Below are 24,837 nucleotides of genomic sequence, written 5' to 3'. Positions count from 1 at the left end.
ATTACTGGATAACCATCAATCATGCTGATTTTTGCCCTGTGCAGCTGCCCCAGGAATCCAAAACCTCAGAAGCATCTTCCTTCCCTTGCTACCTACCTTGAATAAATGCCACCAGTAAAAACAGCACCTGGAGGGCCATGTTAGCTGGCTCCATTTCTCCTGAGGAGATTGGAGGAAAAGCAGCTGCTGGAAAAAGCTTGTCTCAACTGCAAACAGGATACAATCATCTCTGCCAACTCCCAAAGGGGCTGGCATCTCGGCAAAGGTCCAAGCCTGAATTTCGCAGCAAAACCTTGTTAGCAAAATCCATGGCTAGCCACTGCCCTCTACAGGACAGGTGAGGGAAAGCAAGGACTGAACTCACCTTGTAAAAAGCCTTCTATCACCTGCAGTAGTTCTAATTCATTCATCAAACAATTGCCTATTAGGGGAAAAAATGTAAATTTGAATGCCTGAAGCAAACTTTGATTCTAATAATGGGCTTTAGTCATAACAAATAACATCTGAGAACATCTACTGTTCAGAAAATCTTGTAAAGAATCGACTTCAGAGACAATTTTGATCCTGGATTGTGTGTCACTACAAGGTATACATCTCTAAACTGGTGCATGTGGACAATGGTACATTGGCTTGCAAGAAGGTTTCTGGATTGGAAATTCTAACTTGCATAGATAGAATTGGGCAACCATGCCTGGGCTAAAACTGGGCTATGCTTGTGCCTGTGGCCCATTGGCCAAAATGTGCCCCAAATGTCTTGATTTAGTCCTTACCGTGGAGTCCCTGGTGTTTATACATACTGTAGGTGTTCAGGCCTTTTTGTTCCCTATTAGCTTTTTCCTTGTCTCTTTTGAATAGTGTAAAAGGTTGTTTATCTATGTGTGCCACCAGAATGTCAGCAATAGCAAATGTAAACATTTGCACACCATTGTAACATTTACACAGCATTCAAGAGTCAAGGAAAAAGCTACGCAGGAAACAAAAAAAAAAGGACCAGGACACATCCTTGCCAGCAATCAACACGCAGATAAGCAGGGATTAACACTGGGATTAATACCAGACATACAATCAAGCAGTAAACAATATCCCAATCAAGGAACTACCAACTCAGACAATTAAATAGTAAACAATGGCCTAATCAAGGATCTATCCAAAGAAAACAAGACCCCCACCGATACTGTAGTTAATTTATTTTGGGGCTGTTATTTAATTCTTTTTTAATTTTTGTATTGTTGTTTTTTTAATTGTTGTAAGCCGCCCTGAGTCCTTCGGGAGATAGGGCGGCATATAAGTCCCAAAAATAAATAAATAAATAAATAATAAAGTACTATATATAAATAGAGAGCAAACCCCACTCCCTTTAGCAAATAAGTTTTTACCTAGTTGGAGTAATGAAACATCTGCAAGAAACCCAGCCCAAGACCTCCACGGTTCAAACCTGAGTTATAAACATTCTCTTCTACTAATGATCCTTACCATTAACGGGGAGTGCTCTACAGGTAGTCCTCGACTTATGACCACAAAGAAGCCCAAAATTTCTGTTGCTAAGCGAGACGGTTGTTAAGTGAATTTTGCCCCATTTTACAACTTTTCTTGCCACAGTGAATCGCTGGGAGTTGTTAAGTTAGTGACACAGTTGTTAAAGCGAATCTGGCTTCCCCATCGGACTTTGCTTCTCAGGTCACAAAAGGTGATCACATGACCCTGGGACACTGCAATGGTCATAAATATGAGTCAGTTGCCAAGCGTCCAAATTTTGATCACATCATCCTGGGGATGCGGCAACAATTTGTAAGTGTGAAAATGGTCACAAGCCACCTTTTTCAATGGCATTGTAACTTAAAATGGTCACTAAATGAACTATTGTAAGTCAAGGACTACCTGGATGTGGCATGGGTAAAACATAGGTACAGCCAGATGGCCCCATTAGTCATATTCTCCAGTGTGTGAGCTGGCAAATAAGTATATTACTGTGACTCCAGCCTCATTGCACAGTAACAAGGGCAGGGAATGGGGTTGCTCTTAGTCTATTAAATGAGGGACAAATTAAGGGGGGTCCCTGGCATCACTTTCCCTTCTCACTGAGCATCACCTACTAGCAGAACGATCAGCCGTAAATCACTGTCTTTAATTTGTGGTGGGATAGGGTACTTAGAATGGCCGGCTTAGCCATCTGGCAAGTTGTGCAAGTAAATTGTTTCCGAATGTTTAAAGTCATGTCCAAAAATAGCCATGCTGACCGGGCACAAGCACAGAAGAGGAATGCACAAGGAAGAAGGGACAACTATATAGCATAAGAACAGTGTTTCTCAATGCCAGCAGCATTAAGATGTGGTGGACGTCAATTCCCAGAATTCCCCATCCAGCAAAGCACGGATAATCAATGTCTCTCCCCCCAGTTTTAAAATCACACTCATCTCTATGATTCTCTGATTCCTACTAACCCAGCTTTTCTCAATATATATTCAGCATATAGATAATGGGAGAGTATAGCGCCTTGTCACACTCCTTTGCTGACCTGGAGCCAGTCGGTTTCAGCTTGTTCTGTCCAGACTGTGGCTTCATACCCTGTGTATGGGTATTGCATGAGGATAATGAGGTTTTGTTTCAGCAATATGAAGTTGAAGATCTAGGTAAAAATATTTGGAATGCTTATGGTGACATTAGAGAGGCATTGGATGGGGATATAAAGTCTGGGTACTTTTGTATGCAGGTTATGTCATGTTGTTGAGACCTGCTAGATAGATCCTATGAGCTGTACAAGTAATCCTCAGTTTACGACAGTGGCCCCCAAACATTTGGCCACCAGGGACCGGTTCCTTGGAGAAAGGTTTTTCTGCGGATGGAGGGGGCGTGGTTTTGCGTGCTGCTTGCATCCCACGGATGGGGCTTTGCTTGTTTGCATGGCCTGGTTGCTGGCATGTTTCCGGCAACCGTGGGTTGGGGACCCCTGGTTGACAACCACCGTTGGGATCAGAATTTCCATTGCTAAGCAAGGTGGTTGTTAAGTAAGTCATACCCATTTATGCAACCTCATTTGTCACGATTATTGAGCAAATCAGTTAATAGGTGAAATCATATTGTCATTAAGCAACCTCTAGCTTGCCCCATTGACTTTGCTTGTCAGAAACTGGCTGGGAAAGTTGCAGACAGCAATCACAAGACACTGGGATGCTCCAATTATCATAAATATCTGCTGGTTGCTAAGCACCCAAATTTTGACCATGTAATTGTGGGGATGCTATGAGAGTTATAAGTACAAGCACCATTTTATAAGTCTTTTTTCCCCCAGAGCCATTCTCACTTTGACCGTTGCTAAATAAATGGTTGTAAATCAAGGGCTACCTGCATGGACATCACAATTAGTGTGTCAAGGACCAGATCTGTTGTGATAGAAAGGTAAAAGGTAAAACAGAAGGAATAATTGTTCAGCTTTCACTGATTCCTTCTCTCTCTCTCTCTCTCTCTCTCTCTCTCTCTCTCTCTCTCTCTCTCTCTCTCTCTCTCTGAATTTTTTTATTATTTCTTACTCATTTTCTGAGCTTTGCGTAGTTGGAAGGCGGAGTGTTCTGAGTGTGCATGTGAGCATTCCTAACAGCAGGAATATCACTTGAGCAAGGAATATTGAAACAAATTTTATAACAATAGCAGAAAGGAAATTTATTTACAGGAAGTACCGTACCTTATGAAGGTAGACTACACCTAGCATTTAGCTAACCTCATTTTACCAGGAAGAGAGTCCAAAAGACAACTATAACTGCCTGCCTGTGAACAAAGGTAGAAGGATATGACCTCAGTTTTGCAATTTCTTAAACAAAGAACAGGGAAAGTGATGGCCAAAAGTATACGTAAAGTAAACTTCATATCCTACTGCCTCAGTATGGCCAATAGATCCTCAAGTGTTGAAAAATAAGGGTAATTTCAACACTGATTTCCTGAAAGGGAGCAGCACAATGGGTATGTTCTCTATGCACACAGAATGTTGATAAGAAATTTGCCTTGTTTATAGAAGATTATCTAGATAATCATGTTTTTAGTTGATTAAATACGTATTTTAACAGTTAACCAACTCATTATTGCAACCCCAGATAGGATGACTTAGAGAAGGAAAATATCGCCTTTCACGCAACTACATCCACATCGAGGGAAAGATGCAGCAGGGTACCTCAAGGTTCTATCTTGGACTCGGTGCCCTTCAACATCTTTATGAATAACCTAAATCAGCAATCCCCAACTTTTCCAGCTCCACGGACCAGCAGCAGCAAGCAGGAACAGCCCAGTGGGAGGAGGGAATGGTTTTATGGGTGCAACCAATCTCCCACCTGTGCAAATGGAACTTACGAGGGCTTGCCCGCCACTTGCACGGCCCATTTGCGTCCAGTTCTGGATACCTTGGTACAAAAAGAGATGCTGAGACTGTAGAAAGAGTGCAAAGAAGAGCAGCAAAGATGATAAGAGCTGGGAGCCTTAACCATATGATGAATGGTTAAGGGAACTAGGTATATCTAGCATCTAAAGAAGATAACGATTATGGGTGTCATGATCGTTGTCTTCCAGTACTTGGGGGGTAATCACAGAGAAGAGGGGGTTGATCTATTCTACAAAGCACCTGAAGGCAAGACAAGCAGCAATGGGTGGAAGCTCATTAAAGAGAGAAGCAACCTGGAACTAAGGAGAAATTCCCTGACAGTAAGCTCAATTAATCAGTGGAACACTTTGCCTTCCAGAGTTGTGGATGCTCCATCGCTGTAGGTTTTCAAGAAATGATTGGACATCAATTTATCTGGGATGGTATAAAGTCTCCTGCCTTAGGCAGAGGTTTGGAGTCTAAGACCTCCAAGATACCTTCCAGGACTATGATTCAATGATTCTATGTTCCTGTTTCTAAACTAACTTGAACCTGTGGTTGTAGGCTAAAGCTGAGCCTGAAACAGGGCTGGTAAGGAAAACAAAATATGATGTGAAGGAGTTGAGGGAAAACCATCAAAAATAAACAAAAAGTCAAGAGACTGTTGGTCTGTTATAAGGGGAAGGTGAAAAAGGACTACAAGAATGGGAAACAGAAAGAAGGCAGGGCTGTTTAATTCCTTCTTTCTCTATTTTCACTCAGAAGGAATAAGTGCTACTCACTATGTAGGAGGAGAAGAAGGGAATGCAGCTCAGGATTTATAAAAAAAAATGGTAAGAATTCTTCTTGCTACCTTAAATGAGTTCAAGTCTCCCAGCCAGACAAATTACATTCCAGGATGTTGAAATTCCTGGCATAAGTTGATCTCACATTGTAACTCTTGAAAACTCTTTGACAAACTGGTAAGGTTCCAGACAACTCGAAAAGAGCAAATATCATTGCAATACTCATATATGAGGAGGAGGAGGACAGAAAAATGACAAAACGTTTACTTTAATCTGTGCAAGAGGAGAAAACAGAGTGGAGTACTTAGGAAAGAACGTTATCATTATTGGGAGCTGGTTTGGGTTGACAAGAAGGCCTCATATCAAATCAACCTTATCTCTTTTTTAACCTTAATAGATAGAGGATACTTAGAAATCAGCAAAGCGTTTGACAAGGTTCTTATGATAAACAAGATGGGCTAGACAGTATTGTGGTCAAGTGAATTTGCATCCCCTTCAAACATTGCATCCAAACAGCGCCTGTCTGTGGGTCTAAATTGCCTGGGAGAAAAATATGCAGACTTCCCCAGGGCCCTAGCCTAGTGCTATTCAGTATTTTTTAATGAATGATCTACAGCAGTGGTCCCCAACCTTTCCGGCTTGCTGGCCTGGCCAGGGGGGCGGGGAGCAGGGGGGGCAGAGGGGATGGTTCTGTGTGAGTGGCAGGTGTCGCCCAAGCATGCGTGGTTCCATTTGCACAAACAGCTGGCCCGTGTGCCTGCCACTTACACAAATGGAGCTTTGTGCGCATGCTCACTCACTACTCACATGGTCCAGTTCCGAATGGGGCAAGACCCTGTAGTGGGCTGCAGTCCAGAGGTTGGGGACCCCTGATCTAGAAAATGTAATAAAAAGAATGCCTAATGATCAGTGTTTTTCTACCTTGGTAACTTGAAGATGTCTGGACTTCAACTCCCAAAAATGGAGATATGATGGGGGTCTACAAATATCTAAGGAGTATCATGTGCAAGAAGGGCTGACCGTCAAAACCAAGAAAAAAAGAGCATTGTAGGACCAAAGGATGGAGATTAAAAGAAAGGCTGAATATTAGGAAGAAATTCCTGACAATCAGAATTGCCGAATAGTGTAACCACCTAGAATAGTGATAGATTCCCCTTTGATAGAAGCTTCCAAGAGAGGGGTGGGTTGCTATCTTATGAAAATGGTTTATCGGATTCGTACACTGAGCAGCCGACTGGACTAGATAGCCTATACTGCTTTTACTATCATACATTCTATTGTATGAGTTATCCACTGGGAATCATGGGGAAAATGCTGAAAAACCAGTGAAACTCCCAAGCCTCCAAAACTCAGATGATTTGAAAATTACAATAGAATATAGTTTATTTCAAGTAAGAGGCTAAAAAGTTTGCTGCTGCTCCAATTCATGCTGTTGACAATGATGCCAGTTCAAATCAATATATCAGTGTCTCCCCAAAGGATGCTGGCTAGGGAATTCTGGGAATTGAAGTCCACAAATCTTAGAGTTGCTGAGATTGGGAAATACTGCAATACATCTTTGGTCATTATGCTGGGGGGTGATTATGGGTGTTGAAGTCCAATTCATCAGAAGCCAATGAAGAGAAGCTGATTTTTATAGGGGTAAGAGGCAAAAAAAATGTTTTCTGTTCTTTTATGATCTTAGCCTTTGGTTTCTTATGTCTCTATGTAAATAAAACTCATACCTTCTCCTCAAATTAGAGCATGGAAAAAAATTGTTTGAAAATATTTTTTTAAAAAAATAAAATATTGGTGGAGCAGTGGGCTAATGCCTCCTTAAGTAACACCAGCTGCCTGCAATTAGTGCAGGTTCGCATCCCACCAGGCTCAAGGTTGACTCAGCCTTCCATCCTTCCGAGGTAGGCAAAATGAGGACCCAGATTGTTGGGGGCAATTAAGCTGACTTTGTAATAATGCCGCTTGGGGTGTGTGTGAAAGCCCTAATAAGCAGGCATATACATAGAATGAAGGCTACTGCTAAGCTTGTAAGCTGCCCTGAATCTTCGGAGAAGGGCGGGATATAAATGGAATTAAAATAAATAAAATAAAAATAAAAAATAGATAAAGGCTTGCTAAGCATTGTAAACATTGGCAACTGCATTTTTCCTCCTAACATCTTTCATGTCATTCTTCAAATTTAATTTTTGGAAAAGTCATTTTCCAGAACAACTAAATCTGTAATAGGAAATCAGTAAAGTCAAAAAATGAACTGTAGTTTTGGAGTTTGTTGCTGGCAGAATAAAGGTTTTAGGGATTTTTAGTCCATACGCATATGGAGAAATAGGAAATGAGCAATAGCTATATTTGGAGTAAAGTTTGCAATGTAGAAATAGAAAACTCTCAGGTGGCAACTCCCATACAAGGAAAAATTGATGGCCTTTAACATTCTTAAACTCACCACTAAGGGAAACAAATGAAAACCCAACAGAAGCATTTTTTATGAGGAAAAATGAATCTAGTGATGTTTTCATATCACATAGCATTCTTCACCAACCATTACAGTGATGCTACTGTAATTATAAATATAAATGTATAATATAGAAATATAATAATAAATGTAAATGTAATGTAATAGAGAGTGTAGAGGAGAGCAGCAAACATGGTTAGGAGGCCGGACATTAAAACACATGAAGAACAGTTGCAGGAATTGGGTATATCTAGTTTAGTGAAAAGAAGGGACTAGGGTTGACATGATAGCAGTATTTCAATATTTGAGGGGCTGCCACAAAGAAGAGGGGGTCAATCTATTTTCCAAAACACCAGAAGGGAAGACAAGAAACAATGGAGAAACCCAACCTAGAACTAAGGAGACATTTCCTAACAGTGAGAACAATCAGTGGAACAACTTACTTCCAGAATTTGTGGGTGTTCCAACACTGAAGGTTTTAAAGAAGAGATTGGACAATCTTTGTCTGAAATGTTATAAGATTTCCAGCTTGAGTTGTAATGGTTGTAAGTGTGAGAAACGGTCCTAAGTCACTTTTTTCCAGTGCTGTTGTAACTTCAAATTGTCACTAAACAAAAGGTTGTAAGTCAAAGACTACCTGTACATACCTTTGGGTAAATATTTAATGCACCTGATGTGCTTTGGATGAACTTTTTTTCCCTAGTAATCTTTAAATACTTACAGCTTTATTCCTATGAACACTGCTTAGCTGTCCTCAATCCCTACCGGTTCTTAGAACCTTAATTTTTAAAGTTTGCCCGACGCATTGACTCATGAGCCAGCCATGTCAGCTAAATTCACCTAATATACACACTAAGAAGTGTCTGGGTAGCTTATCCATTGTGTTATACAAACACAGCCTGGGATCTTACAAAGAAGGGAAACAAGTTTTGAGTTTTAACTGCAAATATGAGGACACCCCACGATTCAGTTTTCTTCCTCTTTCCAACAAACTTCAGAGAATTTTTTCCAGAAGCAAATATTTCTGCATTTAAGCTTCCAACTGTTAATATATAGGAGTGTACAGGTAGTCCTTGATTTATGAGAATTGAATCCAAAACTTCCATTGCTAAGCAAGACAAGTTATGTGAGTTGTACAACATTTTATGACCTTTTGTGTCACAGCTGTTAGTTCAGATTCAGAACAGATCAGATCACCCTGTCATTTTTTTCCTGTGGGCACAACGGCACACCTTAAAAATGAAATTTAGTTGCTTGCTCTCAAGTGTACACATACGTAACACACATTTAAAACATACTATATATACAATGCGGTCGTTAAGCGAATCTGGCTTCCCTCATTGACTTTGCTTGTCGGAAGCCAGCTACAAAGATCACAAATGATCACTTGACCCCAGGACAGTGCAGCTGTCATAAATACATGTAAGTTGCTAAGTGCCTGAATTTTGATCACATGCCCATGGGGATCCTGCAGTGGTTGTAAGTGTGCAACTGTTTATAAGTCTCTTTTTTTCATGCCATTGTAACTATGAACCGTCACTAAACAATTATTGTAACTCGAGGACTAGCTGTACTGTACCAAAGGTCACATGGGATTATTCCCAAAATCTTCAGTACAATGAAAGTTCCTCTAGATGTTGCTATCAAACAGTAATTTACAACTGACCAAAGGTGAAATTAATAAATGCATGAGGATCGAATGTACTAAATGCATTAATTAGTTTGAATTCTGTTGTTTTTTTTCTACCTCCACCCATTCCTTTGGTACTGGGTCTCTGGTATGTCACTTAAAATTAAAATAAACCCCTGAATGTCCCCAAAAGATTGGGTGTGTTTGTAAGCCTCTCAAACCCTCTTATCTAAAAATGAAACCTGTTCAAGTCATTCTGTCCCATCAGTCATATTTTTCCTCCTAACTTTTCCGATTAAGAGTTCTTGGTTCCTAGCGCCTGCCACATTTTTTTTTCATATCTCAGTTATTCTAATAGAGGAATTCACTTGATGAAAGCTTGGGAACTTGCTCACAGTCAAATTAACTACACTGAGTTTTCATGTGAACAGTTTGAAACAAAGTACCTCTCAAAATTCCTTTTTTGGCTCTTAAGATGTTATTGTACCCAATTTTGTCTTTTAATTCTTTTAATTCTTTTGAAATTTGCATATTGTTATTTGAGGGTTTCGTTTTTGTTTTTTGGCAAGCCACTTTAAGAGAAATTGGGGTCAGAAAAACAGCCTAGGTAGGACAAGAAATCAGATTACATGTGCATAAGAAAAAAAAAATCTGCCATCAACTTTAAATTCCGAAAGAGAAAGTTAAGCAAAAGTTAACAAAAACAGGAAGAGGTTAAAGGTAATTTTTCTCCTTACTATGATGACTCAGAATATTCAGATTACCAGCAGATCTGCAATCTGCTTTTTATCGTATTTTACTCTTTTTAGTTTTAGAGAAGAAAGAATCTGTCTTTTAAATTAGAATCACAAAAGGCCACTGGCCTCTGAATCCAGCCTGATAACCAGCCTCATAGTCCAGGCAGCCAGCTGTAGGACAACTGAATGTCAACAACAAAAGGAATAAAATTGGCACTGAAGAGCTTGTTTTGGTACAAAAGCACAGGCAAGCATAAGGCAATAATTCAGTCAAGTCCCTTCTATCGCTGGCAGCTTTGGCTCCTCCAGCTTCCAAATGTTGTTGGACTGCAGCTCCCTGCCAGGATAGGTTACGCAATTTCTTAAGCATTTAAGGCACAACATCCACTGAGTTCAAGATTCTGGGCCCCTAGTTCTTAAAAACCTCTCCCTGTGTTCATGCAACATGTTTGCCACGGTTTATGGAATTAACATTAAACAATAGCCTGAATTGTAAACCAAAAACATGCACCAAGTATGCACAATGCATTTAAGTTTAAAATGCTGGTGGCCGGCTGTATGTAGTTCACATTATCGAGTGTAAACAGTTGACCTCCTTCTAACCAATCTCCCTCATTTTAGGGGAACTAACTTGCTGTGTTCTTGAAAGCACATTGGCTGTCTGTTCTCTTGTTAGTTGTCCAGTTTGTGCAAACATCAGGCAGAGGAGATATTAAAGGGGTGGTTTCTAACATGGCAAAGTTTGAATAAATAATTATCAAACACTAAACAACCGAAAGGCGCTTAAACAGTAAATCGCCAGTTAAGATTTTAAGGAAGTATCTTCTGGGGGACTGAACTTATCAGGATGTGTGAGAAAGAGAATGCCTTTAAAATGTTCCACGCTGGTTGCAAAACTGAAAGTTAGGTCTTTACAGAAATGTTTTTTTTTAAAGTACTGGGCAGGTCATGTACATGTCTATATAGCAAATGTCAAAAGGGATACAAAACTCGAGTGGGTTAAGAGAAGAGCTGTTGAATAGCTAGTGTGAAAACCAAGCTCTTTTGAGGTATGGTTAGAAGAGCTGGACATATTTACTTTCCAAAAGAGGCTGAACAGGAGATATAGTGGTCTATAAATATCTAGAAGGTTGTGGAGTGCAAGAGAGAGAAGGCAGGCCTCTGTCAAAACGGAGGCAGGATAAGGACCCAGTAGGTTGAACTTAAAAGGAAGAAGCTTGAGGCTGAACATCTGGAAGGATTTCTTGAAAATAAGAGGTGATGATGACTGCCCACTCAGGAAGGTTTTGAACAGGACTTGGGTGATCACCTAACAGAGGTGCTTTAGAAGATCTCTGCCCTGACTGAGAGGTTGGCCTACGTGACTGCTAAAGTCACTTCAACATTCAGTGTGTGACTCTGTCCATCTTCCTACATTGACGAAAGAATTGGTACAGGTAGTCCTCGACTTTTAACGACAATTGGGACCAGAATTTCTATTGCTTAGCAACTTGGTTAAGTGAGTCATGCTCGACTTTACATCCTTTTCATCACAGTTAAGTGAACCGCTGCCATTGTTAAGAGACTCATGTGATTGTTTAGTGAAACTGACTTCCTGCATTGATTTTTGCTTGTTGGAAGCTGGTTGGGAAGGTATAATAATCACATGATCCCAGATCACTGCAACTGTCATAAATATTGCCAGGGCCCAAATTTTGATCACATGACTGTGGGGATGCTGTGACAGTTTTAAGTGTGAGAGTCACCCTTTTTAGTGCCACTGTAACTGTGGTCACTAAATGAATGGTTGTAAGTTGAGGACTACCTGTCAAACATATCAATTCTAAAGAACAGCATAAAAGTTTAAAACTGCATAGGATGCTTATGTAGTTATCTTCCCTTTTTTTTATAAAATTATCCCATTTTCTTGGTTTCTTCCACATAATGAACCAACAATTCATCAAGTCAAACAACCTAGCTTAAATGTGATTGATGATTTAGATCAGTGGGTTGTGGCAACACAGCTACTCAATAGTTCGTCTTTAAAGTCAAACACCAACACAAGACTAACTTGATAAACAACCATTCTGGCATAAGACAGACCTCAATTTCTTATTCTGAGTTTTCCCACTACTATTTTTAAACATCTGCATCTGGACTTCAACTCCCAGAATTCCCCAGCCATGATGGCTGGGGAATCCTGGGACTTGAAATCCAGACAATCTTCAAGTTGCTAAGGTTAAGAAATAGAATTGAAACAGGATTGAAGTAATTTTCCAAATACATCTGTGTTTTTGGCACATTTCTTAAAGGGCAAGATTGACTGGAGCTAGTAACTTAAAAATTGCTATTCTGAGCCAAATTGCTGGGGTAACTTCCATAGAGACTGTTGCCATCCATTTTTTATTGCAGCTTCTTATTTGGACTGGGAATAAGACTCAGGAAAGGGATCTGAAAAGTCAAATGCAGAAATTCCCAGTGCCAGGAATTTGACAGCCAGCAACGGGAGTTCTTTAGCTTAGAAAAAGATATGAGAAAGTATCATTCAAGTTTATGAAATTATAACTGATAAAGAATGGGCAAGTTTTTCTATCTTCCATACTACAACTAGAGACCATTCAACGAAACTGGCAAGCAAATTTAAATTTGAGGCAATTGAGTTGCAGAATATAGGTAGTCCTCAACTTACAGCCATTCATTTCACAACCATTCAAAGTTGCAACAGCACTGAAAAGTGACTTACGACTGGCCCTTGCTTACAGCCCCAGTCACATGAGCAAAATCCAGTTGCTTGGCAAATGGCACGTATTTACAATGGTTACCACATCCCAGGGTCATATGACCATCATTTGCATTTGGACTACCAAAGTCAATGGGAGAAGCCAGATTTGTTTAACAAGGGCAGTGATTCACTTAACTATGAAAATAAAGTTGTAAAATTGGGCACACCTCGCTTAACTGCCTTGCTTAGCAATGGAAATTCTTGTCCCAATTGTGATAAGTCGAGGACTACCCATATGGTGCCAAAACTATGGTGTCAGCTGCTGACGACTTCAAAAAGGGACTAAATAAATGCTTAGAGGACAAGAATATCGATAGCTACCAGGAATAAGATCTGGTTGCTTCTCCAACCACAGTAGTCTACCTCTCAGCACCAAAAGCATGGGAATAAGATTGGAAAAAGGTCACCTTAAACCTTCTTTACTTGTGGTCTTCCTAAATCTATCTGATGTATCGCCACACGAAAAAGAAATGTTGTCTAGATTAAAGCACCTCTTCAGATGCTTTAACTATCTTTCAGAAATAGGCAAACAGATTTATTGAATGTTTTTCATAGCTACTGATTAATCTCCCAGACAAGTGGATGCTGAAGATAGGCAGTTGTAATCGTTTCAGCTATTTCCAATGCAGAACTGATGGAATCACTTCTTTTCTAATGGATACACTAGAGCAGGGGTCCCCCACCCCTGGTCCGTAAACCTGTACCAGGCGGCGGCATGCCAGCAACCAGTCCACACAAACAAGCAAAGTCCCATCTGTGGGATACAGGCAGCACACAAAAACACACACCCTCCGGTCTGTGGAAAAACCCTTTCTCCACAGAACTGATCCCTGGTGCCCAAAAGGTTGGGGACCTCTGCACTAGAGCTAAGAACCTGGAACATAACTCCTCATTCTGAGTTACCTTCTGACATATTAGCCGAAGCTGACAAAGAGCTGAAATTCAGCAGCATCTGGAGAGCCACTAATTTCTCAATAGGATGTAAAAAAAATCAAATTAAACAAAAGAGTACCTCTCCAATTTCATTTTGGAAAGCCATGTACACAAGCAGAGAACATACAAGCTGAGAACTGTGGCCCTCCAACATTGCTGAATTAAAGCACTAGGCTTCCCTAATTGGCTTTGCTGGTGGGTTTCTGGGAATTATCACTCATCATCATCAAGAGCTGATCCTGTTTCCACTTAAGATACCATATCCTGCTAAAAATGTCTGGGAAATCTAATTTTCCTTTGGCCTCATTTCAGCAGCTCACCTCCCAAAACATTAAAATAAATTGAAAGGTACTCAGAACTAACTTAGAACAAATAACTTGGAATAATGGACATGTCTCTACAAGAATATAAGTTAGTGAACCCTGTGAGTGACCAACACAAAGTAACCATGAATGGCCCGCCAACGGACCCTGTATCCTCCAGATAGATTGGGACTATTAATCTCAAGATTCCTAGTCCTTGTTATAGCATCAATACAAGCTGGAGAAAACCTGCCCAAAATACAGCTCCGTTCCTCAGAGATGCACCAGAGGGCACTCACAACACACATTTTGGGGATCAGCTGCCTCAAGGGAGTAAGAGCCCAAAGTGAACCCCACCCATCCCCCAAAAAACAGGCAAGACATTTTTTTTTCATCTCCTGCACAGGATTTTACTGCACTGTGGAATGTGATATTATATCAAGGATGGGAGAGAGAAAAAAAGAGGAGGAACATAACAATCCCTCTCTTCAAAACAAGAGTTGAGCAGGAGCCAATATTAACATAAATATGGTAGGGAGACAAGGAAATGCTACCATGAGAAGAGGAAAGAGAATGAAGCCTGTCTGGGCACAGTTCAGTCCAAAGTCTATGGCAAATCCCAAGGACTGAGATTGGTGGCTAGCTGGGGAGGAGCCAGTCTAGGCTTTCCAACCACACCACCTCTGAGATCCTGTCACTTAAAAAAAAATCCATAAAGGAAGGGTATCCAGAGTTCAAAGGCACAAGACTGGAGATGCCCCGCCCCCTCTCAGACCCCGGTTCTTTCTTCCCTTTGTAGTCCTAGTAGCGTCCCAGTAGGAAGTCCCAGTAGCAATACTAATGCGTCCACATGCTGTTGCACCCAGCGTGGGAAGGCCATGAAAAGGCTTCCCGAGTGTCCTTTTCCTTTCCCTCGACTCGTATCAAGTTCCTGTCCAATGTGAGAGTGCCGGGGTGGGGGTGGGGGGGGGAAGGGATAGCCGCCGAAAAGCACCAGGGCAGTTCGCAGGTTGCACTTCGGGATGGAAGCGGGCGGACGGGCGGGGGTTTCCCACCCGTCTCCTCGGTTCGCTACGCCTCACCAGCTCGGAGAGAGCGCGCCTGGGGAGGACGGGGCCCCCTCTGGCGGGTCATCGAGGCGCCGTCGGCGGAGGGCCTCGGGTCCCCGACTAGCGAGCGAACTCCTTCCCTGCCGAGGGGGGCCCTTCAGTAGGCCGGGACCTGGTGGGGCTGCTGCTGCTGCTGCGGTAGGAGCTGGCAGCCGCTGTTGACGTGGCTGAGCACTTTCTGCTTGAGCTGCGCTACCTGCTCCCGGAGGAGGTTGGCCGTCGAAGCCAGTTCGGTGTTCTGGGTCTTGAGGCTCTTGACTTTTTCTTCCAGGCGGGAGATGCGCTCCAGCTTCCGCCGCCGACACTTGGAGGCCGCGATGCGGTTGCGCAGCCGCTTGCGCTCGGCCTTGATGCGCTCCTGCGTGTCCATGTCGATGGGGGACAGCGGCGGGCTGTCGCCGAAGCTCGCCACCTCCGGCACGATCTGAGGCTCGTCCTTGAGCGAGGGGGGCGGCTGCAGCCGAGGGTGCGCCTGGTAAGCCCCCTCCGACGAAAAGCTGGCTGCGCCGGAGAACGTGCTTAGGTTGGCGTACACCGGAGGCTCGGCGGGCGGCGGCGGCAAGGGGGGCGGCTGTTGTTGCTGCTGCTGCTGCTGCTGCTGGGTCAGGCTGGCTGCTGGCGGCAGCTCCCCGCCGACCGGGCCCGCGCTCCCCAGCTGGTTCTGGTTGTGCAGGTCCTCCAAGGCTTTCACAAAGCCGGCAGCAAACTCCTGCTCGTCGGGGGCGCCTCCTCCTCCTCCGCCGCCGCCTTTGGGAAAGTGGAACTGGGTGCCGCCGCTGGTCGGCGTCGTCGTCACCAAGCCGTTCGACTGGATGATCAGGCGCTCCAGCTCCGGCGAGGCCAACTTAAGAAGGCCCAGATCCGGGGAAGTCAGAAGCGTCTGGTTTTCTCCTGGCGGCGGCGGCGGCTGGTGCTGCTGCTGCTGCTGCGCGGAAGGGGCATTGGCGGCGTGGCCCGGGGGCGCCTTCAGGCCAGACACCACCTGATCGCTCAGGGCCAAGGCTAAGCCGTCTTTTTTCATCATGGTGCCGTCGAAAAGAGGCCGGTGGAGGCCGTTGCCGCTGCTGCTTCGAAAGGAAGGCGCTGTCGTCGATGCTGCCAGAGCAATCAACACATCGTCATGGTAGAAAGGTATTTCCATCCTCTTCCCCCCCGCAGGCTGCGGAGGGGAGGTAGACACCTATGGTCGCCACAGTGGAGCGCTCGGGAATGTGGGACAGGGGAGGGCCCCCAGTTGCGCGCCCGACGTGCGAGGAGGAGGAGCGTCAGGCTTCTTCCCGGGCAGCGCTTTGTTAGACGACGACACCGAGAGCCCGAACCTCACCGCCTTCCTCCCGCGCGGCTTCAAGACGCTCGCGTTCTTCGGGGAGGTTGCTTTATACCTTCCGCCGGCCCGATGAGCTCACCGTACCCGCCTCCTATTGGCTGTAGATGACGTCTGGAATAGCTCTTTTGCATGGAGGGCGGGGCCTATGTGGAACTGCGTCGAGCCGCCGCCTCCCCCCCCCCACACACAATTTTCTTTTCTTTTCTCCCTCTCTCTTTCTCTCTTTTTTTGCCCCGTCTATCCTGGCAGGCCCGTCTCCGAGGCAACCGGCTCCGTAAACTGCATACAACAGCGCGCGGCCTCTTGGGCTGATGTCACCGCGAGGCCGGCCACGCACGCGGCGCTTGGTTCGAGGTGGGGAAGGAGGAGGAGGAGGAGGATTCTGCTCCTCGGCCCCGTTGGAAAGTTAATTTTGCAAGCTTGATTGCAGATCAGCTTTCTTGCAGCTGCATGAGCAGAGGAAGAGAAGGGAGAGAAAAAAAGGTTCCCTGCCCCGAGGGGCTTGCAAACCGAAACTTTGACCGCAGACAATAGAAAAGAGTAACCGCCGAAGGCATAGTAGTCTCTCCCTTGGGATGCTTGAACTGCTAACATTTATTCAAATCACGAGTGCTGATTCTTCCCTTTTTTCCACATGGGGTGTTTTTTTGCCTTATAACCCCTAGTCTCTTTTTTATTGTACAGTTATCAGATCAGAATGATTCAATTTCCTTGAATAATTGGATTTTGTTACAGGGAGTCTTCGACTTAGGACCATGGGTTTAGTGATATTCAAAATTAAGAGGGCTGAAAATATGGATTTATGACCAGTCCTCATACTTAGGGCTAACACAGCATCCCTGTGTTCATGTGATCAAACGTCGGGTGCTTGGCAACTGGCATGCATTTACAATGGTTGTCACATAATTATACCATTTGCAACCCTCCCAACCAGAATCTGCCAAGCAGAGGCAATGGGGGAAGGAGAAATCACTTAACAACCGTAGTAAAAAGATAAGATTGGATGCAACTTAATGACTGCCTCACTTAACAACAAAAGTTCCAGTCCTAATTTTGATCATAATCCTGTAAAATTAGGCAGACTTTGATCGTCCACCAATGAATCCTCCCATGAATTGTAATATTTTATCTTGTTTTGTTTGTACTTTGCTTTTATTTTTAATGTGTGTTTGCAGTTCTGGTCAGGGGCCATAATAATTCTTTCTTTCACTGTGAGTAGCTTGGAGCATACTGACTGGAGAAATGCCAAATATAATTTTGTGAAACAAAATAAGAGGGAAGGGCAGTGGAGGAATATCTGGAGCAACAGAGGGAGGATGTTACAGGTCAAAGGGCACCAAGGATGGATGTGGGTTAAGGCCTTACAGCAACCTTTCCCCTTCTACTGCCCTTCTCAACCTGCTGACTAGGAATTACAATAGTCCAGGGTTGTCGCTGGGGAGAAAATAAGAGGAAGAAGTATTAGGTATGCTCACAGCCTTGAATTATTTATAAAAATAATAAAGGTGGGATAAAAATAAACAAATGGTTGAACCAAAAAGTAACATTCATGGAACGTTGTGGTGGGAATAATGGTGTCTGTGTACTAATACTGCCCAATTTGTGACATGCTGTGGAGCACCAATCTGTCTTGTGACATAATAGATATGTATAAGCCAGCCCAGTCCAAATGAACTCTGGGTGACATATGTATTTTGTTTATTTATATCTGCCTTTATTTTTACAAATAACTCAAAGTGGTGAACATGTCTAACACATCTTCTCCTATTTTCCCTACAACAACCCTGTAAAGCACAGGTGTCAAACCCGCGACATCACGTGACATGTCACAATGTATCGTGACTTTTTTCTCATTGCCAGCAATGGGGCAGGCACAGTTTTGGCGTGATGCATCTGGCCCGTGGGCTGGCAGTTTGATACCCCTGCTGTAAGGTGAGTTGGGCTGAGAGAGACAGAGACAGACTGAACCAGTCACCCAGCTGGCTTTCTTGGCCAAGGCAGAACTTTGAATTCATGTTCTCTTACTTTCTAGCCTGGTGCCTTAACCACTAGACCAGGGGTAGGCAACCTCGGCTCTTTTATGACTCATGGACTTCAACTCCCAGAATTCCTGAGTCAGCATAGCTGACTCAGGAATTCTGGGAGTTGAAGTCCATGAGTCATAAAAGAGCCGAGGTTGCCTACCCCTGCACTAGACCAAACACAGTGTTGCAATATTCAGTAAAACGCACAACCACGTAAGTAATAAAAATCAGCAAGGAGGAAGGGTCAAAAATGGTCAACATGGCAATTGTGAACACCATTTTGAATTTTTTGATATCCCTAACACTTGGCTACCAGTGATGGTCATCAAAACCAAACTAAGAGTCAAAAATTCACTGGAATTGTCCTAATTTAAATTGGTTCTTGAAAACATATCTGTTGCTCCGTGATTTTGGGGGTACCAAAGCATGAATGCTCCATGAACCTCTGGAGAAAGAGATGTCTACATTTTTAGCTCTTGAGCAGGGTTCTTCAAATTTGGTCCTTTTATGACTTGTGGACTTCAACTCCCAGAATTCCTCAGCCAGCATGCCTGGCTGAGGAATTCTGGGAGGTGAAGTCTACAAGTCATAAAAGGGCCACGTTTGAAGACCCCTGTTGTTGAGGGTCAATAGGATTCATTCATACAGCAGATCCCAACACAGAGTCCCCAACCCTTTAGGGTTGGCCAGATTGGGAATTTTGAAAACATGGTAACAAAATGGCTGACAGTTTGCTCATTCACACAATGGTTCTCACAAAGGCCATGGAATGCTAGAGATACTAAATCTAGCCTACAGTAACCTGAACATCTACTAGATGGCAGGTGAAAATGCCTGGCGGCTGCCTAGTCTTACATTTTTATCCTGCCTTTAAGAATTGTATAAGTAACCCAAACCAGCAAACCTACTTAATATTCCTCCTATTCTTCCCACAACAATAACACTGTGAGGAGGTTTGGGCGGAGTGTGTGTGACTGGTCCAAAGTCACCCAACTGGTTTTCATGCCTAAGGCAGGATTAGAACTCGGTCTGCTAGTGATTGGCTCAAAGTCACCCAGCCACCTTTCATGCGATTAGAACTCAGTCTCCTGATTTCTAGGCCAGCACTTCAACTACTAGATCAACTAGCTCTCTTTTCAATCCTACATTAATCAGTGCTCTTCAAGATGCCAGCTTCCTTTTAAATTTTTTTTCTTGGCAAAGAAGACTGTTTCTAACAAAGCACCTGCCTTTTTCTTAGAATGCACATGGTGCTCAGATACATTTTTAAATCCAAAGATACCTCTTATGGCTGGTACTTTGCTTTATACAACAAGCATTTTGTTGGATTAAAAGAATTTTCAATTAAGGCAGAAATAAGAAACTAGGCAAATACCAAAAATTCTCCTCGGTGCAGATATAAATATTCCACATTTTCAGGTTATATACCTCAGACTATCTAAGGATAGGCATAAAAATTTAATGCTGGTTCAGATGTATGGTAAACTAAGAAGGGAAAGTTGAAAACAAATCACAGAAACTGGAGGAGGCAATTTTCCCCACCCCTGAAGGGCCGGCAGTATAGAGGGAGGGGTTCCCTTGGGAAGGCTTGAATGATGTGGGGTGGGTGGGTGGGTGGAGAGGAGGCGAGGGTTAACCCATAGCAGATGTGAGGATTTGGCCAAGATCCCATTTTTTTTGCAATTTGAGCCAAAGCTGTCGGCCCTTCTGTGTTATGAATTCATTAGGCAAAAGCACAGAAAGGAAAACAGCGCTGGTACAATTAGTTCCGTATGATGGAGAAAGAATCTCACTCCTCTGGGGTAGAGAAGGAACTGGCTTCTGCTGGATTTTAGCCTATGGATAAATAATAATAATAATAATAATAATAATAATAATAATAATAATAATAATAATAATAATAATAATAATAATAATAATAATAATAATAATTTATTTATATACCGCCCTTCTCCCGAAGGACTCAGGGCGGTGAACAGGGCAGACATATAAAAATACAAAAATACAAAAGTTAAAAAGAATTAAACATATGCCCAGGCTAAAAACAGTAAATACATATATTAAAAATGACAATAAAAACCCAACCCATCCCCCATCAGGCCAAGCCGGCTTGTTCAAATAAATGTGTCTTCAGATCGCGACGGAAGGAGCAAAGGTCGGGCGCCATCCGGAGCTCAACCGGCAACCGATTCCATAGCTCCAGGGCGCCCACAGAGAAGGACCTCCCCCTGGGGGCCACCAATCGACAGTCTCTGATTGGTGGCACCCTGAGGAGGCCCTCTCTGTGGGAGCGCACAGGGCGGAGGGAAGTTGATGCCGGCAGCAGGTGCTCCCTAAGGTATTCCGGACCCATGCCATGTAGGGCCTTAAACACCATTACCAGTACCTTGAATCTCACCCGGAAGACAACTGGTAACCAATGCAGCTCATGGAGCAGAGGTGTAACATGGGAGTATGATGGGAATCATCCCACTTTGTCTGGTGTACCAGGCATTGGCTCCCAGTTCTGCTTTGAGTAAATATATGGAGCCTGAGGGGTTAATAGAGTTGCCTAATGTCAGGCTGCTTACTTATTTTCCTAGAACTCCAGGTCTTATAGGGGGTAGTAGAAAACATTGCCTACAAACTTTAAAACTGTCCCCAAAGAAAGATGTGAATCACTCGGACTCAACTCTCAGCAGAGATACAGAATTTAAAATGCCATTTCTCTGAAGAGTTAAGTGCCCTGAAGCGCATGGAAATTCATGGCTCAACTAGGAATTGGAACTCCTCTTTCTGCATTGGAGAAGACCTGCCAGTTTTGTCAGGGAGGTGTGATATGTTTCTTGAGCATGGGAAAAAGACTGTAGTTTATAACATTTTGCATGGTTCAGAGAACATGGTTTACAGAGATCATTTATGGGTGTTTTTTTCTTCAAAACAACAGAATTTAGATCACCAGATTAAATGGGCAGAAAACTCAAAGCAGAAAACAAGGTATACGTTCCCTTACAGTGCATCATTAATTAATGGAATTCATTGCTACAAGATATGTTGAGAACTCCCAGCTCAGATAACTTGATAGAATATTGAATTAATGGAGAGCTCTGCTTTTGAAGGATTGGCCTCGATAGAATGACAACCATGATGCTTAAAATGCGTAGCAGGTGCCCCAAATTCTCAAAAATTGTGACAAGAACTACTCATATTCCTTCCCTATAATTACTATCGTAGCATGCATATATAGTACTTCCGTGTTTTTAAATGTAGGTAAATTAGTATAGTGGAAGCAGATGCCCCTCAATTCTATCCATACTTATAACCCTAATTCTGTAGAGATAGTCCTACAAGAGTTCATTTAGTGACCATTCAAAGTTATAAGAGGCATTGAAATAAGTGACATATGACTTTTTCAGTTACAACCTTTGAAGCATCCCCATGATCATGTGATCAAAATTCAGATGCTTGGCAATTGGTTCATACTTATGACCTTTGCTGTGTCCCAAGGTTGTGTGGTCACCTTTTGCAACCTTCTGACAAGCAAAGTCAATGGGGAAGCGAGATTCACTTAACAACCAGGTTAACTAACCAACTGCAGTGATTCACTTAACAACTGTGACAAGGAAGGTGATAAAATGGGGCAAAACTCACTTAACAAATGTCTCACTTAACGGAAATTTTGGGCCCAACTGTGGTTGTAAGTTGAGGACTACCTACCGGTATATCTCCTACCATCTTCTTCCTTTGCCTTAATTTTGTTGAAGACCAAGAAATGACATTTTGGCAAGCGGGAAGAAATGGTAAAAGTTTTTCTTCTCTCTAGCAACACAAACACTGCCAAATTGTCCCAAATCAAAACCATTCGGGTTTAAAAGTAAGTCTCCAAAGGTTTCCTAGAGCCTGCTTTATATTAAACCAAGAAATATGCTAAGTTTCAGTCTGGTATTACCTGACAAAGGTAGGACTGCCAGATTATCAGTAAATGGTTGTTGGAAAGCAGCATATTGATACAATGGGGGTGGGCACCCTTTTAGTAGATGGAAGCTTTACTAAATTGGATGCAAGCTGGAGAGAGACTGCAAAATGAGCATGTTTTCAGTTTTATTTGAAAAAAAATATTTTTGCTGTTTAAATCAATTAAATTTACACTGTAGGTTTAATATGTTTCTTGCTTCAAAGAGTATTATGTACAGTATGTTCACTGTCTTATTTATACAGTAATAATGTGGGATAAAAACCTAATAAATTAATAAAATAGCAAGACCCAGTGTTACTGAAACTTAGTGGCATAGTTTAAAGAGCTGTAAAGAGAAACGTCAGAACAGGTGGTCTCACTGGTGATTCCAGCAGATCAAGTTATTTTTTTCCCTTCAGAATTGGCATTGGTCTTACCCAGCTCATCACAATACTTCCAAAGCGTTATTTGGATGTGCTTGGTAGAGCTAGTTTTTGTATTCTTGAGGACTAGACCCTTCATTTTTAAATGAAAGCTGGAATTTTCTGCCTTTAAATAGGCATCCAATTAAACACAGATCTAGAAATATATTTTTTTAAAAAAAATCCTTGATTTTAAAGGCAACCAAATCAAATGGTTTCTGGCCACTTCTTTTTTGGTGTGGAGTCCCACAAATTAGGAGGACTGTTCTTCAAACTCTCTTAATTTGCCAGACTTGTCTGGTAGACCAGGATAGAAGCCATCTTTGTAGGCCCATTTGATGCTAACTCCACTCTCCTGGACCATCTGCTCCTCTTGGCTCCAAGAGATGTGTGGTTAAGACAAAGAAAGGCCAGAAGCACACAGAGAGGTAGCATTTGGTATGGTAGATTTGAGGGGGGAAGGGGCTTAAACCAGCTGCACCAGATGGAATTGATTGGAAGGCATCCTGAAGTGTTTGTCTGAAGACAAAGGGGAGCAGTCTCTAGCACCATGGACAGACTTGCTGAGGAGAAAAAAATTGGTAGAATTACTTCCAAGATGAAATCAGGGTGTGCTTCAGAAAATATATCTATCTGTTTTGGGAGTTTTAAATGCCTTTTTGAATATTTCTGTCAAACCAACCAAAATCTGGAGAGATAGCCAATAAAATACAGCATGCTGAATATTATATTTTGCCCTGTTCATCCTGTAGGTCAGTTTCACTGAGAAAGTTTCTGGAGGATCTGCTTAGATATGAAATTGGGTTGAATAATTAAGATGACATCTGAAAAACCTCTGATTTGAGGAAATTCGTTCTTCCCTCCACCCAACCCCAGAAGATTTTGTATTACCCCTCAATTTTCTTTTCAGTGGGGAAAGGAACAGTGGCAGTGAGGTAGGGAAACAAGCACATGTATTTGGGTGAGCAGGAGCACAGCACCACTTGCTTGGCAGGCACAAGTTCCCATGTTCAAACCTTGGTTAAAAGGATCTCGTATGGAAGATGGGACGTTCAGAACAAGCAGTTCTGGACAAAATAAACTTGTGGTTAGATTTGCAATGAAATAGTTTCATGCGCATGCACACAGTAACATACTGTTGCAGGAATCTTAGCGGCTAATGCTAGATGCAGGCTTTTTTTTTAAGGTAATCAGTTTGCTTCAGACCTTGTGCTAAAGATGTAGGGAAAGTGTAAGAGGGCATCTACATGTTACACTGTGGTTAGAAGTAGATGTTTGTCCAGTGTTTTGTGTTGGCTTGGCACATTACAGTGGTACCTTGGTACTCAACTGCTTTGAAACTCATCAAATTTGGTACTCAATGCATTTTATCCCGGTACTCATCATTTATTTGATACTCAATGCACAAGCTAGAACTAGTGTGTCGGTTGCCTTATGACTCACTACGTTATTCCTTACAGGAAAAAATTGTTTGGTACTCATCATTTTTGGTACTTATTGTGCCTCTCAGAACCAATTAACAATGAATACTAAGGCATCACTGTATATGAATACATACATTCTAACTAGTAAATCACAGTTTATGGCTTGCAGTATTTGTCGGCTACTTTATGAAGTCCACATCTCTTAAAGTTGCTCAGGTTTAGAAACGTTGGCTTAGTATTTTCAGAGAAGCAAAGCCCTTGTGGATTATTTAATACACCATGGTTTTAAAAAAATCTTGGGTTACTGGGCTGCTTCAATTGGCTGCTGAAAGCAGGGCGGGCATGGAGTTGTTTGTGGAAGCCACAGTGCTTCTCACTGCCCTTCCTTGGCTCCTGCATAATTCCCCTATCCATCAGCTTAGCTCAGGGCTTTTCAACCAGCGGTATGGGTACCACCTGTGGTACACTGGCACCTGGCAGGTGGTACGCGGCCATCCTAGAAAACTGGTAGCGGGGGAGGGGAATGAGCTGAACCGGTGGCAGCTCCACACAAGCCTGAGCGAGAGACGGCCGGAGCTGCAGGGCTGTCGGGGCTCAGTGGAAGCGCCAGGATCAGTGCCAGAATCCAGCTGGAGCTCGGCGCTGATCTTGGCGCTTC

General features: G+C 42.8%; 3 protein-coding genes across 7 annotated transcripts in view; all 3 read right to left on the bottom strand.

Annotated features, from left to right (window-relative positions):
• The window catches only part of CIST1 (colon, intestine and stomach enriched 1), a gene marked incomplete at its 5' end in the record, with an annotated part of 48,311 nt that overhangs the window by 9,201 nt on the left and 14,273 nt on the right, over nt 1-24,837 (bottom strand). For 2 of the 5 annotated variants that reach the window (XM_081312941.1, XM_081312945.1), the window contains one exon: nt 365-421. In XM_081312941.1, the coding sequence (XP_081169067.1) occupies nt 365-421 (57 nt within the window). Of the gene's footprint in view, nt 1-96; nt 234-364; nt 422-2,441; nt 2,586-24,837 lie in introns of those variants that run through there. The other 3 variants (XM_081312944.1, XM_081312943.1, XM_081312942.1) reach the window with 3 other exon arrangements.
• JUND (JunD proto-oncogene, AP-1 transcription factor subunit) lies at nt 14,331-17,560 on the bottom strand. The gene has a single exon (XM_081313137.1). It carries the CDS (start codon nt 16,187-16,189, stop codon nt 15,146-15,148), a length of 1,044 nt encoding a protein of 347 aa, XP_081169263.1. The 5' UTR covers nt 16,190-17,560; the 3' UTR covers nt 14,331-15,145.
• LSM4 (LSM4 homolog, U6 small nuclear RNA and mRNA degradation associated) overlaps nt 22,467-24,837 on the bottom strand; it is a 31,136-nt gene continuing 28,765 nt past the window's right edge. Inside the window, exon 6 of the mRNA XM_081312946.1 lies at nt 22,467-23,318. The gene's annotated coding sequence lies outside the window, so the exon portion shown is untranslated. The remainder of the gene's footprint in view (nt 23,319-24,837) is intronic.

Source organism: Vipera berus (assembly GCF_964194415.1).
Source record: "Vipera berus genome assembly, chromosome: 1".
Lineage (NCBI taxonomy): Eukaryota > Metazoa > Chordata > Lepidosauria > Squamata > Viperidae > Vipera > Vipera berus.
The sequence above is the reverse complement of the archived record's forward strand: the minus strand, read 5'-3'. Positions and strand labels throughout refer to the sequence as shown.